This window comes from Cimex lectularius, unplaced genomic scaffold, assembly GCF_000648675.2.
Source record: "Cimex lectularius strain Harlan isolate CLEC.00 unplaced genomic scaffold, Clec_2.1 scaffold47, whole genome shotgun sequence".
Lineage (NCBI taxonomy): Eukaryota > Metazoa > Arthropoda > Insecta > Hemiptera > Cimicidae > Cimex > Cimex lectularius.
The window spans coordinates 2,116,154-2,135,195 of NW_019392686.1; the positions used below are offsets into that span (position 1 = coordinate 2,116,154).

The 19,042-nt window shown below is 34.2% G+C and overlaps 2 protein-coding genes across 7 annotated transcripts; one reads left to right on the top strand and one right to left on the bottom strand.

Moving 5' to 3' along the window:
• Nucleotides 1-1,986: 1,986 nt before the first annotated feature.
• LOC106661234 (mite group 2 allergen Tyr p 2-like) lies at nucleotides 1,987-7,676 on the top strand. Its single transcript, XM_014384504.2, has 3 exons — nucleotides 1,987-2,121; nucleotides 7,127-7,419; nucleotides 7,494-7,676. Exons 1-3 carry the CDS (start codon nucleotides 2,034-2,036, stop codon nucleotides 7,578-7,580), a joined length of 468 nt encoding a protein of 155 aa, XP_014239990.1. The 5' UTR covers nucleotides 1,987-2,033; the 3' UTR covers nucleotides 7,581-7,676.
• A 3,179-nt stretch (nucleotides 7,677-10,855) lies between these two features.
• LOC106661197 (protein angel homolog 2) lies at nucleotides 10,856-17,428 on the bottom strand. Of its 6 annotated transcripts, none has more exons than XM_014384449.2 (11): nucleotides 17,217-17,428; nucleotides 16,773-16,844; nucleotides 12,747-13,080; nucleotides 12,401-12,555; nucleotides 12,266-12,332; nucleotides 12,072-12,207; nucleotides 11,855-12,007; nucleotides 11,629-11,797; nucleotides 11,435-11,565; nucleotides 11,260-11,379; nucleotides 10,856-11,194 (listed from the first exon to the last, which is right to left on the bottom strand). In XM_014384449.2, exons 3-11 carry the CDS (start codon nucleotides 12,949-12,951, stop codon nucleotides 11,065-11,067), a joined length of 1,266 nt encoding a protein of 421 aa, XP_014239935.1. In that variant the 5' UTR covers nucleotides 12,952-13,080; nucleotides 16,773-16,844; nucleotides 17,217-17,428; the 3' UTR covers nucleotides 10,856-11,064. The 6 variants fall into 6 exon arrangements, with proteins under 6 accessions (XP_014239935.1, XP_014239933.1, XP_014239932.1 ...); XM_014384447.2 differs by lacking the exon at nucleotides 12,747-13,080 and adding an exon at nucleotides 16,958-17,149; XM_014384446.2 differs by lacking the exon at nucleotides 12,747-13,080 and adding an exon at nucleotides 16,958-17,170.
• Between the last annotated feature and the right edge of the window lie 1,614 nt (nucleotides 17,429-19,042).

Genomic DNA, 19,042 nt, shown 5'->3' on the forward strand with positions numbered 1-19,042 from the left:
GTGAATGCCTTTTTTCTTTACTGGAGAGGGTTTAGAAATAGCCAACCGTGGCTCAGAATTTTCCTTCGTCAACCGTAATAGGGAGGAAGTACTTGATGGTACACTAAGCAGTTGACGCGGTGACATACATTACGAATGGGCATGTGTCAAATGTGCCATCTTGCTCTGACCATAGACACTTAAGATTTGATCTTACTATTCCCCCTCTAATACTTGCAGCATACCATAATCCTAGAGAAACCAATTGAGTGGGCTATATAAAATCCCTCAAACACTCTCTTAGGGATGCTAAGGTTAAAATTTGAGGTAGGACCTTGACCTAGCAGTTTAGGAAGAAAATGATGGAATTCTGCAAGCTTTTGAAAGCAATTGCTCTGAAATGACAAGGAATAACAGAACCAAAACCATCTGGTGGAGCAAGAATCTGGAAAAAATGAGATGACAGGTAAGATGGCTGGAGAGGCAGAAGGCATTCTTGGAGGAAGTTCTGTCAGGAGGTCAGAAAAGCTCCTGACTGCACCAGAATTCATAGAGCGTTGCCCAAAGAAGGTACTGGAGACAGTTAGGCTTCATTCGAAGACCAAATGGAACTTTTTCAGAGACAACAGAAGAAATTCTATCCATGTTAATTAGTCAACACTTGCCAGGGTAAATAATAATATCCGGAGAGAAGCAGCCCACTAGTTCTCCAAAGAGGGCTGGAAGAATGCACCTAAAATAGTAATAGCCATATACTCAGACAGCCAGGCGGCACTGAAGGCAATTGCCGCAATGACGGTAAAGTCCAGAGTCGTTTGGAACTGCATTAGAGCCCTGTCAGACGTTGGACAAAATAACAAAATTACCCTTGTCTGGGTGCCAGGGCAAACATGGTAACGAAAAGGCCGATAAATTGGCCAAGAAAAAGAAGACACCTATTGGTCCTGAACCCTTTTGTGGCTTACCAAACTGGCAAAAGCTCGGATCTATTATACACTTGATTACTAGTAAGTCTTTCGCTCAATGGAAATGTAGCCCAGGACAGAGGCATGCGAAAAAATCATATCAATGGACCATTGCTGAACTACTTAATCTAGGACATGCTAGGACTAGAATAATAGTTGTACAACTGACTGGACACTGCAGACTCCGGAGGCATATGTATACACTCGGAGTGGCAGAAACAACCTGTGCAGATATTGCCAAGAAGAAGAAACAGCCAAACATGCCCTCTGTTGGCACAAAGGCCTATATAGGCTGAAAATCATAATGCTGGGAATAGAAAAGCCAGGGCCTGAAGGATGGGGGGTCTGGTAAAAAGCCGTAAGCTTAATGAGGAGCTCTAGATAAAAAAAATAGTGGAGATGCTCAATGGATCAATACTGGTCACAGTGCACAGGTCATAAAGAGAGCCGGCTCTACATTATCTAATCTATTAGGTATCGATGAGATCTTGCCTTCCTCTATGATCTTGAAGAGTTTTTAAATTTAGAAATTTAAGTCAGTCGATGGCTTTAATTTTTTTGGACGTTTTGGTGAACTGCAAGTTTAATGTATTTTTGAAAATAGGGGCTCCAAATACTGCTTGCAAACTCTGGTATGTGCTGAACGTAGGAATTTCAGGAGAAGGGACAGAAATGTGCATTCAACTTGGCAAGCTTTTTTTTTACAATGTCCAGGGTATGTTTATTTCACTTTGTCTTCTGATATTGTCATCCCCAAGTCTTACTGAAATGTAGAAGCCAAAGAAGCACCATGAAGTTTGTAAAATTTATAAGATCTAGATTTTCGAATTTTATTGTAAGGGTCTTTTTTTTGGGGTAAAAACCCGTCCATTTTTGGTCAAAAAATACTAAAAACAGTCCATTTCTCTTTATACGTTCTGAAACACTGTAAAATGAATTGAAAAAAGACCACTGGATAAGATAGAGAAGTCATAGGTCAGGAAGGATCTAGCAAGCCCCCTCCACAACTTTGGTCTCCCTCCACTGACCAATACGACTACAAAAGCTAAACAGCTTCTTCATTTTGTCTCTTCCTCGCTACGTTCAAAAATGCTGACCAGGGGTGCCTTTATCGTCGCCGTCTGCCTCGCCTTTGTGGCAGCAGAACAAGTCCAATTTCAATATTGTTCAACCAGGGGTGAGTTTAATCTATATATAATTTTGTTTAGTTTCCAATTTTTAAAAATTTAGTACATCTCGGGTTTTTCGACATTTTAAGTCGCTACCGCATGTAGTATATATCTCGAATGAAATCTCTGTATTTATATTATAAATAATCTGCATTTTTAAAAAAATCTACAGTCTGATCATTACTGTACGCAATTCTAAGGCAGTAAGTTTATTAATTCTGCTTAAATATTAACATATACAATATTTTTAAAAAGCCCGTTGATTAAGTTTTAGTAAATCCCTAAAAGAACATACGAAAACGAATGGAGTTCAAGCAATAAAAGGCTGATTTAAGAATTGGCGTCATTTTGAACAGCCATCCCTCCTCTTTCTTTCATTCCCACTCTCGAAAATACTTAATTCTAAAAAACACTACAACGTATTTGTACTTTGTTTTCTACAAATAAATTCTGTACGAAATGGTCTATTTTTAAACGGGCGAATTGTTTCGTCACTTTATTCTATGAAGGAATAGAGGGCATTTCGAAGGGACAAAATCGTTCGTGCTTCAAACACTTCGTGGTAGTTTTAACTGTTAACAGTCTTGGACAAATAAGCAGCACGGCTGCCATGGATCTGATTTATGCTTTTATTTACTGTTTCCTGCTTTGCATACTTTAAAAAAAAATCTAGATATGCCCTTTAATCCATTTACAAAGTAATGATGGCCCAGAGGAATATTTCACATAGATTCTCATATTATTTACAAATATCATCGATCCTTTGCCCAATTTATTCATATTAAACTGCGTTATTGTATGATGATTTAAGTCTTTATTAGCCTCCTGTGATTTACAGTAAACGATTTTGTCAATTTTGTTATTAAGGTTGTATTATTATTATTATTATTATCTGTTTTGTGAACATTTGATATTCTAAAAAATAAATTCTGTACAAAATGGTGTATTTTATAAATTTAATTGTTTCGTCACTTTCTTCTGTAAATTCTCGATGATACAGGCAGGTTCGAATTTTAAACACCTGTGACCAATTCAAGATAATTTTAAAAGAAAATTCATATCTTTTAATAATTTTTTTTTATATATTGTGGTTTACTCATGAAGGAATCGAAGGAATCGTATTTTTTTTTTTTTTAGATTTTCTGAGCTTCTGTTGCTTTGTCTATTGAATTTGTTTAAATTTACTACATGATTTCATGGTTTATATTTTTATGACTTTTCTGAGTTCCTAAGACTAGTTCAGGGTGGATTTGCCCATTTTTCTTGTTTTTTTATTTATCGAGCCCCTTTTAACTGACTTTGCTCATATTTTTTATATGATTTCTTCTCGATTTTCTGAGGAAAATCATTTATATTTTTTGTTTGTTTGTTTTTATTGTTGAGCTCCTGTTATTTCGTTAATTTAACTTCCCTATAATTATTATATTTATATCATTTCATTTCATTTCAATTTTCAAAGGATTGTTCATATACGTTAATAATTTTTTTTTTATATATTGTGGTTTACTCATGAAGGAATCGTAAATTTTTATAGATTTTCTGAGCTCATGTGAACTATGACCTGTTTTGGGTTGATTGTTTGCTAAGTTCCTGTGTCTTTGTTAATTTAATTTGATAATAATTATTATTAAATCCATTATATTTTTTGGTCTGATTGACTAAATAACTTCTTTCAATTAATTAATCTTTTTATGTAAGGTATTGGTTGAAATGAAAACCTAGTGTCACGAACAGGATTCGAACACACGACCTTCGTTGTTCTTATTTTCTGTTGTTCTTATTCTTAATGTTCTTATTTCTTAATATTTTTTTTCTTTTATGGTTTACTTATAATTTTTTTTCGGATTTTTTAACAGATTTTCTCAGCTCCTGTGACAAATTCAATTTCACCCATTTTTGTTCATATTTGATTATTGAGCTGTCCAATAATCAAATTATATTTCGATTTTCTATGTCTGGTACATTATATTTGTTAATGATTTTTTTTTTTTAATGTGTGGTGTTTAGTGACCGTTAGTTAATGATTATATGGAGATCGTGAGATGCGGTCTGGTGTGACGTAGTTTTAAGAAAAACATTTTCTTTATAGTGCCAACGTTTCGATCTTTATTGAGATCATCTTCAGGGCTCAAAGTTCGTTTTCCGTTTAGATGTCTCATTCTTCTGTGTCGTGTTGAGAGTGCCCAATGACACATCTACACGGAAAACACACTGAGCCCTGAAGATGTTCTCAATAAAGATCGAAACGTTGGCACGATAAAGAAAATGTTTTTCTAAAACCTACGTCGCACCAGACCGCATCTCACGATCTCCATACAATGTTTTTTTTTTAAATTTTGGTTCATTCCTAAAGATAACAACTCGCCAGTTTAATTTTCCGAGCTGGTGTGAATTGTGACCAGTTTTCTGGACTCCTGTTGCTATGTCAATTGAAGTTTATTAGATGATTTCGTTTAGATTTTCTGTATCTGGTCCATATTAGTTAATTTTTTTATTTTTTGTTTTGTGGTGTATTCGTGAAAGAATGGTCTATTTTTTAGATTTTCCGATTGGCTCGAAGGTTTAAGATGCTTTTGCCCATTTTTGTTCATTTTTAAACTTCCGTCAATTAAATTTGTTTATATTTATAAGAAAATTTTCAATTTGATTTTCTGCGTACGATCAATATTTATCTTAGCTCATGTGACCAGTTATCAAGAAATTTAAGTGATTTTGAGACCAATCACCAAATTCAACAATTTTGTTGTTTTCGTTCGTAGTTTTATAAAACGCTTGGGAAACAGATTTCTCAAGCTTGTCACATCCATTTTCTGACCTGTTTTTCTTCAAAAGAAGAAAGGTACCTGTACCTGCTTTTGGGTCTTCCTTTTGAAAAGGGACCCTCGCCATTGTTATCAGAACCTAGCCTTTTTACTTTTTGTGCATTTCTCAAGTTGTAAATCTTAATGGACACACCGTTTTCCTTTTCGTCGGAAAAAAATGTCTGGTTCATTATTTTCACGGATGAGGTCGAAATTGCGTTTCGCACAAACACTATCAGTCGAATTGTTAGATATAGCTAATTATCAAATGATTTAATCTCATCTCCGGTCTACACTCGGTTAGAAAACAATCTGACGGGAAAAATTTATGATTCTAAAAATCTTTATCGCCCTCGGCCCGCAGGAACGATTGTAGACAAACGGATCTTTTGTCCCGCCAGTTGACTCAATGGACACATCTTCCTTTTTTTTTTTGTCTGACCTTAGCACTTCCCCATTTATGATTTATCTCATGGGGGTCAAAAGCTAACACTCGCGTAGCGCATGAATTGCCATATTCTATTCAAAGACAGCCAAGAGCACAGACGTCATTTTTACAAGTTGATTTACAATCTATAATCGACTATTAAAGGAAAACGACCAGTTTTTAAAATTTAAAAACGTTTAAGATATTTATTACAAAAAGAATCTAAACCAATGTTCTGAGAGTACCAATTAACCTCAATCATAGCTTGAGACGTGTTGAGTATCTACATTTAAACAAGACCATATTTAAACCTAGGTTTTCTTGTGGAATGAATTTTTTTTTAGAATGAAAGTGCTATACCACCTACCATTTACTGATAATAAATTAATGATTTTATTAAAACAATGTCTCCATTTGGTCTAGGGACAAAACAATTTAGGTTAGGTATAAGTTTGGCTGATACATTGGCCAAAGAAAGTTCAGTCAGGACACTATTACCCCTGAACCTTTTTTGCACCGTACCAAATCGTCAAAAATGTACATCCATCAGACAATGCTTTAAGCAGTCATTGGTTCGATATAAATTCCAGAAGAGGCATGTATGTTCCGTGAAGGATCGTTGCAGAAACTAATGGCAGAACTATTAAACTTAGGACGTGTTAGAACTAGAGGAATATGTCCTCTATTCGTGCAAATGTTTATGTAGGCTGAGATTTGCTCTCCTTGGAAAGGAAAACCTAAGCCTGAAGAATACGCAAAGGATTGTGTCGACAACATAAAAATCGTTTCTTCAGGCTAAGAAGCTGAACATAGTTTCTTTGTTTAAAATCTTATATTTCTAAAATGCACAAATTTTATAGTTTACATTCTATTGTAGACATGAAGGAAACAACCCTATTATGGATTTTATGAGATCCTGCGACTAGTTCAGGATTCGTCAATGTTCGAATATTCATTAAGCTTCTCTGACTTTGTCAGTTAAATTTGTTTATTCATTATGAAATTTCAATTCAATTTTATGCAGATGGTCTATGCTTATTATTATTTTTTATATTGCGATTTACTCATGAACACATTTTCAGATCTTATGAGCTCCTGTAAGCTGTTAGTTCAGGATTGATTGGTTATTATTTGATTGTTTCCTGAGCTCCTGTGATTTGTCAATTGTGTTTACTAAACGATTTTCTGAATCTTGTCCAAATTTGCTAATAATTTTGGTTCTTTTATGGTTTACTCTTGGAGAAAATAACCAATTTGAGATTTTTCCTTCTCTTTTTGTGGGCTATTTCTCATCTGTATTATATAAGCTTTTCCTTTTTTTTTTTTTTTTTAAATTTTTGCTAGATGCTTTTCGAGGCTTCCTCTTCAGTACATTTTTATTTTGAGTTTCAACAGACAACTCTGACCTTTCACATTTATATATTCTAAGAACCCGTGAGTTGTGACCAGTTCAGGATTGATTGGTCAATGTTTCATCTTTTGCTAAGCTCCTTGTGACTAAGTTATTTACTGAATTTATTATAAGATTTCTTGACACTTTTTTTATTTAGATGACTTTCTGAGTATGAAGAAAAATTTAGGACGAATTGGTCTTTTTGTTATTCTTGAGCTCCTGTCACTTTCTTGCAATCAAATCAGTTTTTCTCAAGGATTTTAAGCTTATCATTTATTCAGGATTCATCTTTTTTTAAAGAGATTTTGAATTTCCTGTGATATTATGTTATGGTGATAAGTTAATCTTCAGTTTGCAAAGCAATAACAATACAAAGCAATAATTTTTTTTAGGTCAGGAACAATGTGAAATCAGCGATGTGCACATTGACCCTTGTGCAGAAGCTGAAAAAAATGAGCCGTGCAAACTCAAGCTTGGCAAGTCAGCGGGTATTTCATTCAAGTACAAGGCGAACTGGGATCAGGGCGAAAACGACCTGAAGACTCGTGCTTACTGGGCTTCCGTTCTTGACATTCCATTCTTAGGGATGAAGACCGATGGGTGTAGCATGACCAGCTGCCCGGTCAAAAAGGACCAGCTCGGACAGTACAACTTTACGCTCGACATCTCTGACAAGTTCCTCCCTGTAAGTGGCGAAAAGATAAAATTTATAAGTGCGTATATCTGAATTTTATTTTATCTAATTTTTTCCCCATGCAGAAACGGTACAACGTCAAGTTCAAGCTGTGGGAAGACAATGTTGAGGATCATGCTTGCTGCCTTTTGGTCAAGTTGAAATTGGTTTAAGGAAATGTGAATTTTTATGTTTTATTTAAAAATTATGTTTCACAAAATTGATTTTTGTAATGAAATATACGACAAAATGATTTTTTATAATAAAATGTGTACAAAAGTTTTTATGCTATTTGCCTAATGTGCCTAACAATCTAACTGTTCGTCGGTACAAAAAAATAAATAAATAAAAACAAAACTAACCGAATAAAATAATAATATTATCAATAAATTAAACACCATTATTCAACAATCAACAAAGGCTGTTACCAATCATTTTGGTCTGTCTATCCTGGTTGGTTTGATCGTTGATGTATTTAGACTTTTCACAGTCTTCACACACCCTGATTATCCCAGCAATGATAGGCAGGTGAATGATCAGTAATGACCAAATTGTAATCAATTAAAAAGAAAAATACAGGTATTCACTTAGAATTTTTGTTACCTGCAATAAAAATAAATTTATTGTTTTACTAGTTTACTTTTTCCAAGGATCAATTCATTGTTTATAATTAACCATCAGGTTATTTTCTGGACAATAATCTTAACAATTGTTCTTCGCAGGCATATTCTCACTGCTTTTGTCGGTCATGTTCCTACGTTTAATCATAATCTGAGGCTATTTTTTGTTTTTACCCTATGGATATTCTTTTTGTAGGCTATTGTTTAAAATTGTGGCAAGGTCTGAGATGTACAGGTTAGATCATCTCCGATCATCCTGGTCAGCCTTAGGTTGTATTGTGGTATTTCTAAATTTCACGCTATATTATTGGTTCTAACTTTTTGTGAAATGCCTACTGAAGCTATGCCATTGTTAAGATTGTGACAAGGTCTGTGAGATGAACAGGTTAGATCATCCTAGTCTGCCTTATTTTCACTTTTGTCCATTGTGTGTCTGCATTTTACCATATTTTGGTTTGGTCATGCTTTTTATTAGTTCTTTGAAAGAAACTGTCAAAAATGCAAGCCACGGTTAACTGACAGCATTCTTTAACTAATTTGTACTTATCATAATTATAATTACAGAAATGGTACGGTCTTCAAAGCACATTTATAAACAGTCAAAATGAAATTTTGATCTTATATCAGAATTAAAAGGTATCCCATTGTCAGATTCCAACCTTCCATATTTCTAAATAATTTATATGACAGGATGTCAATTCAGACAGATCCAAGATCAGTGATGTTGGGGCGTCGGTGGCAGCAACGGTTTAGGCATTGATACGGTGCTCATCACTGTAAGATGAAGGTCCGGGTTCGAATCCAGCGGCCCTGCATTTGAACCCGACATACTTACAAATGGGCTTTTTTTCAAAAACACCGGCACCCCGAGGGTTGATATAACCTAGATATATAGGGTTGTTGAGAACCCTCGTTAAAAAAAGAAATAAAATAAGATTGGTGAGGGTGAGGCCTGCGCCATGTTTAGTAAAGGTGCTCCTGCCACAATACAGTGTACATGATTTGCCAAGAGTTTGGGGTGAGTCAAGATGAGAAGGTCTCTTTGTCTACCTTGTTTGCACCAACTCCCTACCTGCTGGCATTAATCAAGCAATAAAGAATATGGTTTTAAAAAGTAATGGTGTCGGAAAACGAATCGGCAGAGCAGCTCCCACAATTCAAGACCAAGGTCGATATATGTTCCTCAGAGTATATTAATCGTAGAAGGATCATCCTAACCTGATCAAGAAAAGGACATGCTAGACTCTTACTTCCTTGGCTCCATACAGAGAGCATGCAGGAATACCATTATGAGAATTGTGTTTGAACACAACACCAAGCCGTTGGATCCCCTGTTCTAATTTTTGTAGTTAATAGGACTATTTTGATGTTTGTATTGGTAGATATCTCGTTTTCTGACTCTTTTGAGATTGAATGTATTTATTAGTGTGAATATATAGTGTAAGAGTTACAATTAATTAAGGTTTTTTGTTGAGATGAAAAAAAGTTAATGGCACAAGAGGGATTCGAACCCACGACCTTCGGCTAGATACGCCGCTGCTCTACCACCTGAGCTATCGTGACCTCGATCCACTCGGGCATCAACTACCCATCTCAACCCCACCTTATGAGTTTTCCCTCCTTTTGCCATTTATCAAATGTCGTGTAATCGGTTTGGATTTTCGACGACAATTGAAATGGCGACGGAGAGCTTTAGTGAAGTATACTTCATTTAATTCATCAAATTCACTAATTTCGTGGTCCGCTTGACCAATTGATACATTACAATTAATTAAGGTTTTTTGTTTAGATGAAAAAAAGTTAATGGCACGAGAGGGATTCGAACCCGCAACCTTCGGCTAGATACGCCGCTCCTCTACCACCTGAGCTATCGTGACCTCGATCCACTCGGACATCAAGTGTGTAGGTTCAATAGTGAAATTTTGAGAACCTCCACAATCTTATGTGACTGAATGGTATGTCAATAGGAAATAATCTCTTTGGGAATGAGTGAGTGCATATTTAAATATTCATGCTTTGGAGGCTGAAATGACCTAGTTATTAACCCTAACTTTGGAGGCTGAAATGACCTAGTTATTAACCCTAACTTTGGTGGCTGAACTTAAGACGAGGTATGCCCCCGACTGCCAAAACCTGAAGTACATGATCTCATATCTTGCCAAGAGAAGTCACAAGCTCTATTCTACAAAAATTTGTATGAATATTCAACCAGTAAAATGAAAATAGCATGGCTAAACAGGTGTAAAATATTTGTTGGACTGGTCAAAAAGCTTTTATCAAAAATTTGTAGAAATCACTCCTCGTAGTTCATCGTCATATTGACAAATCTAATCTATGTATGAATTGTACTTTTTTTTAATTGATTATTTTCTTATTCCTTTTTTTGTATATTTAGAAGAAATTGATAACGTATCAGTGGTTGCGTGATTACTCGATGCCAGGGATGACTTGCTATTATGATCAAACCAATTAAAACCTGAAATGTTCAATTACACAATTATTTTAATGTATTGATATATATTATTAAATAGTAGACTCTATTAGTAATAAATTATAAATAAATATAATATATTAATCAATTATTTTATAATAATTAATAAATTATATATAATATAATTTATAGATTATAAACTCTATTAATAACAGAACAATAAAATAAACTTATTCAACGTCAACAATTTTATTTGAATTAATGAGAAAAAAGATGTACAGTTCAACAAGAAAAAAAACGCACAAAATCATGTGTAAAAATAATGTGCTCTGTAAAAATGGTATAAAAATTAATGAGCTGGAACATATAAAATAAAGTAAACCAAACAAAACAAATATAAAGTCTGTCAAAAAAATTTACAGAATATATTGTAAAAGTCAAAGAAAACTCATCTAGAAAAAAAGACTAAGGTATGTACAGAAATACACTGTATAAAATGCTTCTTTTGAGCATTCATTTCCACTTTACAAATATAAGGATAAAATCATATTTTAAAAAACAACATTCTTAACTATTTTGTACAATATAATAATCATTGTATTAAAATCACAGCATTGAGAATGTCGCAAGAAGCGGGAAATGGTCTGATGGAGAAATGCGATTAGGCATTGGTTGGACAAAATTCTTACATTCGTCTACTGTCGGTAGTCGGAGCCTCGACAAAAGTCTGAGATTTCTGTAATTGATTTTTTTATTAAATTAATTTTTAAAAATTAAAAAAAAATATTTAAGAACACTTACGAGTAGAACATGTAATCAACTGTAACCCATTTATCATGGTGTGTCGTGGCAGTTCCATATTTCTCATCCTCTGTGAGATTGTAGACAGAGGAAAAGTTAAAATTATGACTTAACACTCCCCTGGAATCCAATTTAGTTGTAAAAAAGTCGGAGCTGTCGAAAAGTGCATACTTACGCTTCTAGCATTGCGTTTTTGTGAAGGGCCTCCCCAGGGCACTGGTCGAATTTTTTGACAAACGAAGGTGAGGCACGACAATTTGGTTGTTCGTTTGTTTTTTGGTGAAACGTATAGTCACTGTTATACAACTTAGGAAAAAAAAAAGATTTAAAAAAAGAAAAAAATGGGTAAATTTGTTTTGAAATATTCACCTTACTTTCTCCCAAGTGTGTGCAGTTGTTGAGAATGCCTAGGCTGAGTGGAAGCAGCTGGTCGTAGACGCGGACGAAACCAGATTCCAAAAAGCGTACAACAGGCGATCCCGGCCTTGAATTGAGGTCTCCCATTAAAAGAAGAGCGGGTGATGATGTTTTCGCCATCCTACAACAAAAAACGTTCAGACATTTCAAACTATAAAACAAAACCGTATTCGTTTACTTGATGATCCTGTGGAGTTCGGTGAGTAAAATTTGCGTCTGCGCCAAGCGTACTTTCCACCGTTTCGGATTGTAAAGAAGGTGAGTGTTGGCTAAAAACAATTCACCATTGCCTTGCCTGAGTTTCAGCCTCACGATCAAGCCAACATTTGGCCTAAAGTCAAAACCATCATCCTGATAATCACACAATTTTTATTTTTATTTGATTTATAATATACCTGTTCAGATATTCTATGCCAGGTTGATAATATTCAACAGAAGTCCAAAAGACCAAATCAAAAACATCAGTCTTATAATAAACAGCGACACCATCGGTGTTATTTTCTGTCCGCCGTTTAAAAACTCCCTTGTAACCTGCAAATATATTAAATGATATGAATGTTATAAATAAAATTACTGTTTAAAAAATTACCAATTTTCTCTAAGTCATTGTAAAACAACGGTATGTGCGATTGCTGGACCTCTTGCATTGCTAGAATCTATCAATATTTTTTTTTTTTTAATTTAAACCGGCAAATTGGAAAAAAAACATTACAAAATAAATTACATCTGGGTTTTGAGTTTTAATTTCGCCTATTAGCTTTTTCTTTCTGTTTTCCCACTTCAAGTCCTCAGGGTCTTGAGTCGGATAAAGACCCCTGTGATTCTCGATTAAATCTTGAGCAAGGACGTTGTAACTCATCACAGTGAACTTTTGCTCCCCTATAACAAAAGTCAGTTAAGCTAAACATAACAAATTTCATCGAACTTTACACCATAACATATAATTAGTACATAATACGTGTGTATTTTTTTAATATTGTGAAACATTTTTCTTGAACATCCCTGCAGTTTTTATTTGAGCAAAAAATATTTAAATAAATAAATCGGACACATTTAAATCAATGATATACCTGGTGTAATTTTATTTTTGTTGGTATAGGTCTCATTCGGTCTTCTTTCCGTTGCGAAAGGTCTGTTCGAACGGTGGAATTGGCTTTCCCATTTCCTTTCGAACATGATTATCCTTCGTTTTTTTCTCTTAGACCTTTTTCGCAATCTTTCTCGTTTCTGTTGTCTCCGTTGCTTTTTCTCCTTCTCCGACCTTTTGGGTGTCATTGTTTGCAATTCTAGCACAATGTTTTTCTTTCTTTTTCTTTTGGATAATTGTACTTTTTCATAGAATTGCCGAGTTTTATGTTTATGTTCTTCTAATGGTAATTTGTATTATAGCCTAAAAGTAAATTCCTAAACAAAATAATGTTATTACCAACTATTTAATGTGACTTGCGTTAAAGATTTTAAAGAAATAGACAAGACTGTCGTAAAGTAGCTTTCCACTTTACTTCCAAAGAGACAAATAAAAATTATTGTTATTATTACCACTATTCTATAGAACACTGTGACTTCAGCTTCACCTAACATACACATTATCATTTAAAAAAAATAAAAATAAAATATATAACTGTGGTTCCAGTGAAAACTGTTTTAAGTTCCAAAACCCTAACTTTCAGGAATTCAAGTTTAAGGTTTAATTAATCTTTATGGAAGGTATTAAAAACCAAATGAACTTTTCCTGTCATCTGCTAATAATAAAAATTCATGTGATAATGAGACTGCTCGATAGTCAGAAAGAGTTCCTGGAAGTTAAAAATATTTTTTCTGTGCAACAATGTTTTATTTGATGTTTCGTTTTGGAAGTTGTTGGTTTGTTTCACTGTTTCGTCATCTTTAGTGTGTCTGTATGTTTTATTATTAGTTCATTTCTAATTCATAAATTTGTAGTATGTACTGATATTTTTTTTTATCCTACATATTTTACTAAATTTATAAAGACAACATCATGAAAAAAGAGTCAAGCCCATTTTGTATTTTTCTGTTTTTCAAAGATACGAATAACAACCACTTAAAGAAGCTAACACTGACAGAATGGTAAAAGCCATATTCATGGGAAATTTTATCCACAACTTGATTTTTGGGAAAAACTTAAACCTTAAATTCATTAGATTTCGTGGTCAGATTGACCAAATAACATCTTTCAATTAATTAATCTTTATGGAAGGTATTAAAAACCAAATGAACTTTTCCTGTCATCTGCTAATAATAAAAATTCATGTGATAATGAGACTGCTCGATAGTCAGAAAGAGTTCCTGGAAGTTAAAAATATATTTTCTGTGCAACAATGTTTTATTTGATGTTCGGTTTTGGAAGTTGTTGGTTTGTTTCACTGTTTCGCCATCTTTAGTGTCTGTATGTTTTATTATTAGTTCATTTCTAATTCACATAAATATAATGTTAGCAGTTTGTAGTATGTACTGATATTAATGTTTTTTTTATTCTACTAAATTTATAAAGACAACATCAGGAAAAATGAGTCAAGCACATTTTGTATTTTTTTTTCTCCAAAGTTACAAGAATGGAATAACAACCACTTAAAGAAGCTAACACTGACAGAATCGTAAAAGCCATATTCATGGGAAATTTTATCCACTACTTGATTTTTGCTAAACACTTAAACTTTAAATTCATTAGATTTTGTGGTCAGATTGACCAAATAACATCTTTCAATTAATTAATCTTTATGTAAGGTATTGGTTGAGATAAAAAAGCCAGTGTCATGAGTAGTAAGTAATATAATAATACTAATTTAAAAAAAAATGGAAAAGGACTATTGATCATAACTGAATTCCCTAATTAGATCATGACGATACGACCAAGCCTGTCGTGCAAATCTGATCAATTGCAGACTGTTCCTGCCATTAAGGAATTCAATTATCTGGGCTCTGCTGAACCTGCTGTGACCTGTATGGGGATATATAAATTCTGAGAGGATGGGACATACACCCAAGAAATGGATCACATCCTCCCTTTCTCTAAGGTAACAAAGAGCACAGAGGGATTTCTTTCTCACCATGGAGTGTAGTTAAGATAGAGCAACTTGCCTCTTAATTTAAAAAAACCAGCTCAGCGGTAGGTACACAAGGTTATTACTGGGTTCCAGGACAAACAGGAATTGTGGGGAATGAAAAAGCAGATGTCCTTGTTAGAAAAGGGGCTGCTATCCTGCTAATAATTCTGAGCCTTATTGTGACATAGGGATCCACACTATCGATGAACATCTTAAACAAGAAGACAAGATGAAAATAAGGAAACAAATAACAAGATCTGGGAAAAAAGAGATAAGAGAATGTCTGTAGAGTTTCAATCTTCGTAGAGGACATTAGACAGGTGAAGAAAGAAGAAGACTAATTGTTGGATTCACCAAGCTTTTGGCAACTTATGGTGCCATCACCAGGGCATATTTATTAAAAATTAAAATAAATAATATACAATTGACAGTTATTATTTATTTTACTTTTTAATAAATAGGCCCTGATGATGGCACTATAAGTTGCCGAAAGCTTGGTGAACCCAACATTTAGTCTTCTTCTTTCTTCACTTGTCTAATGACCTCTACGAAGATTGAGACTCTACATAGATTATCTTCAGGTCGATCAACAAACATCATATCATCAGCAGTATACAAATCAGAATGGATTTTTACATCTTACATTTTAATGTAAATTGTAAATCACTGCTCGAAGTTGGTATCTGTAGGTTTCAGGAGCTATGACAAAATTAAGATTTGATGATATGGCAATTTTTATTTATTTATTTTTTTGTTTTTGTAACCAGTTGTTTAATAATTTGTTGGTGCCATGAGGAGTGGTCAAGAATGATTTATTATTTTGAAGATGGGGGACAACTTTTTTTTATTTTAACGGTACAATATCTTTTTATTTTAGTTGCTTCAATCGCTGACTCCGTATAGTATCATTTTGTCAGAAATATTTTAATTTTTTCCCCGCTTCTGCAAATGAATTGCGTTGCCAACTCCACCCTCCAACCACTACTAATATTTTTATTATATAAATACAATAAATTGGCATAATAAAAATGTGTTTTATTCCTACAACCTAGATCACCTTAACATTACAGCCTGAATCAGTTTATTAAATTGTTTTATAATATAATTAACTTTTGTAATTCTCAGCAAAATCAAGCAAAGAAGTGGCATGTACTAGTTTTTTCCAATTTGAAAAATATGTACCGGTTTTTAATTTTTTTAATCAGGCTTCCTGGAATCTGCACCAATTAACAGGCAGAATTTCCCACTTTTGTTAAATATAAATAATTTTTAAAAAAAGTTGGGTTGTTACGTTTTTTTTCCCGTTTTACCTATGCAACCATTCATGTTGGACTAGAAGGCACAACTGCTTGAAGGTTAAAGCACAATTTAACATATAGTCTGGTCGTTTTTCAACCTTTTATCCCAGCAGACCCAACAGAAAATGACAAAAATCTGTAAAGTATCTGGCAGATCTGCCCATTAAAGATAGGCGGACCAAAATGATCAGAAACGAATCGACTACAGGTTCATTACTCTGCAGGCTCCAATTTATTAATGTCTTCAAAAACGTTCACAGTTGGGATGAAGAAAACCTATATTCTTATATGTACATCTGCATACTAAATTCTAAGTTTATCATGGATTAATTTTCAACATGGCTAAAAAGTGTGATAGTGCGAATGGGTTTGGGTTTAGACAGCAATTGCATTTGGGGCTGAAACGACTTAGCTGTTGGTTGCCCCCTGGAGTCCTCGATGGCTGGACTGATAAGACCGAGGACTGCCAACACCCGGGGTGGGTGATTCTCAAGGTCTACAGGAAATTCATTGTAGAGTACAAAAGTTGGAATCATAGTGGTAAGCTCAACTCTGCACATATGTGTATGTGCTTATATAATCAGTAGTATAAATCAGTAGTTAATAATAGGTTTAAACCTATTTTAAGTTGTACAATTAAAAAAAAAAAAATAGTTCAATGATGCCGTTGAAAACACTAGTGTTGCCACAACTTTACAATTTTGCTGAATTTAAAGTTGAACGTGTAAAATACCTGCAGGTATTGGTGTTTTGTGCAGTTCTTCCACCTTTCGAATCTCTTGGAGTACGATGTTTGAGAACTGAGCTGAAACAAAGAGAAAAAAGAAAAATTTTCAGTATGCGTTTGTTGAATGATGATGATGGATGAATTTCTCATAGGACAAGTCAACGGAGCAGGGCGAGTCTTGGCGCTTGTACCTGCAAAGATCTGTCGCAGCTCTTCGACAATAGCCTGCTCCCTTCGGCCAATTTTACCGTGCATGTTACAACGGAAAAACTGGCCGTACTGCCTTCTCGTGATGACTGTTAATATGAATGAGCCGGATGTCGCTCGGAGCAAGCTGGCGAGCATTTTCAGACTTCATGGACAGGCGGGGGACAATGGGGCCTCTGAAAGTCCCATGATATCGCCTTTTTTTTTTTTTTTTTCAAAATTTCTTTTATCAAAATGATTTACCAATTACTGTTTGAAGAAGTGCAAAACAAAGCCAGTCCAACATCCTGACAAGGCTGTCAGGAGTCTTGAAAACAACTAAGACTGTCAACTATAATTCAGCACTGATGTGACCGACTAACTTATTACTTTACTATATTCTATAAATTCTACAAAACAAAAAGAAACTTTAATGGACTATTTTTTTTTTCTACCTTGGGTAACAGTACCTACCACCTAATATATACACGAAAGATTCCCTTTCATAATAATGACGTAATTTTTGGAGAAAAAATTCGAAAAGAATTATGTTTAATCTTCTTTACATAATCTGTATAAAATGTTTACAAACTTAAAAACATAATTTATAAACAATTAATGTGTAACTATTAAATGCCCATGGTGACTAAGCCATGACCTTTCTTTGAACGTTTTAGACAGATTTTTAGAACTTTGTGAATGATATAAACTTTACAATATTTAAAATTATAACTTTGTTAATTAATAAAATACACAATACACGAATATTGCAGTACAAAAAAAAAACAAAGAAGAAAGTGTTATAAACTAATCATTTATCATCTGCCATAGACAATATTTTTATTATAAACCAATTTTTAGCCAAATTAACAAGTCAATAGTTTTCCTTATGGACTTTTGTAGAGCCAAGTTCATAAGCTACAATTTGGTCGTTACAGATCATTTTGGCCTGCCATTCCTGGTTGTGTTCTGTTGGATGCGTTTTAGCAATTTGCCATCTTTAGGATTGCATCTGTATCCCATAGATAATATATAGACCTGAATCCCAGCTATGAACAATTTTGTAAGTCGTAATTACTTGTGGTCTTTCTTCAGATCACCATGGTTTGGTTTGCAGAATAATGAACCTGTAGCCTGGTCATTTCTAATCGTTTTGGTCTGCATTCCAAGTGACATTGGTCAATCAAATGTGTTTCAGCATTTCACCTCCTTTGGGATTGCAATGATATAGTATATAGCCATGTATTCTGGCTGTGAACAATTTTGTAAGTCATAATTAGTTGTGATCTTTCTTCAGATCACCATGTTTTGGTCTGGAGAATAATAAACCTGCAGCCTGGTCATTTTTTATTGTTTTGGTCTGCCATTCCTGGTCACATTGGTCAATCAAATGCATTTCACCTACTTTGGGTGGCATCTGTGTAATGTAATAGTTCTGATTCCAGCTGTGAACAATTGTGTAAGTCATAATTAGTTGTGATCTTTCTTCAGATCACCATGTTTTCGTCTGCTGAATAATAAACCTGCAGCCTGTTCATTTCTGATCATTTTGGTCTTCATTCCAAGTCACATTGGGCAGTCAAATGTGTTTCACCATTTCACCACCTTTGAGGTTACGTCTGTAAAATATATAGCCCTGTATCCAAGCAGTGAACAATTATTTATGTTATAATAAATTGTGACCTTTCTTCTTGGGGTCTGTAGGGTAATGAACCTGTAGTCAGGTCATAGACAGGCATTTTAGCGTTTCACCATCTTTAGGGTTGCAGTATGTCTTGCATGATTGAGAGTTTTGGGGTTTTAAAATATTTTTAAAAAAATGAAAACAGCACCATTTGCAAGTACAAGGATGATTCACATTTTCATTCAGTTAAACCAAAAAGCTAGCATTCCAATCACCTCTTTCGTCCCTTTCTCTGACTATCAGGGAGGTTCTCAATTTTCTATTTTAGCTTTATTACTTCTAAAGATTTGACCTTGCTGAGGTCACTAACCACCTCTTTGGCAGACCTTCTGTTACTCTCTGGATTTTTTATTATAATTATTTTAAGCAATCTTGCCAATGATAGGTGAAGTAATGTGTGAAATCC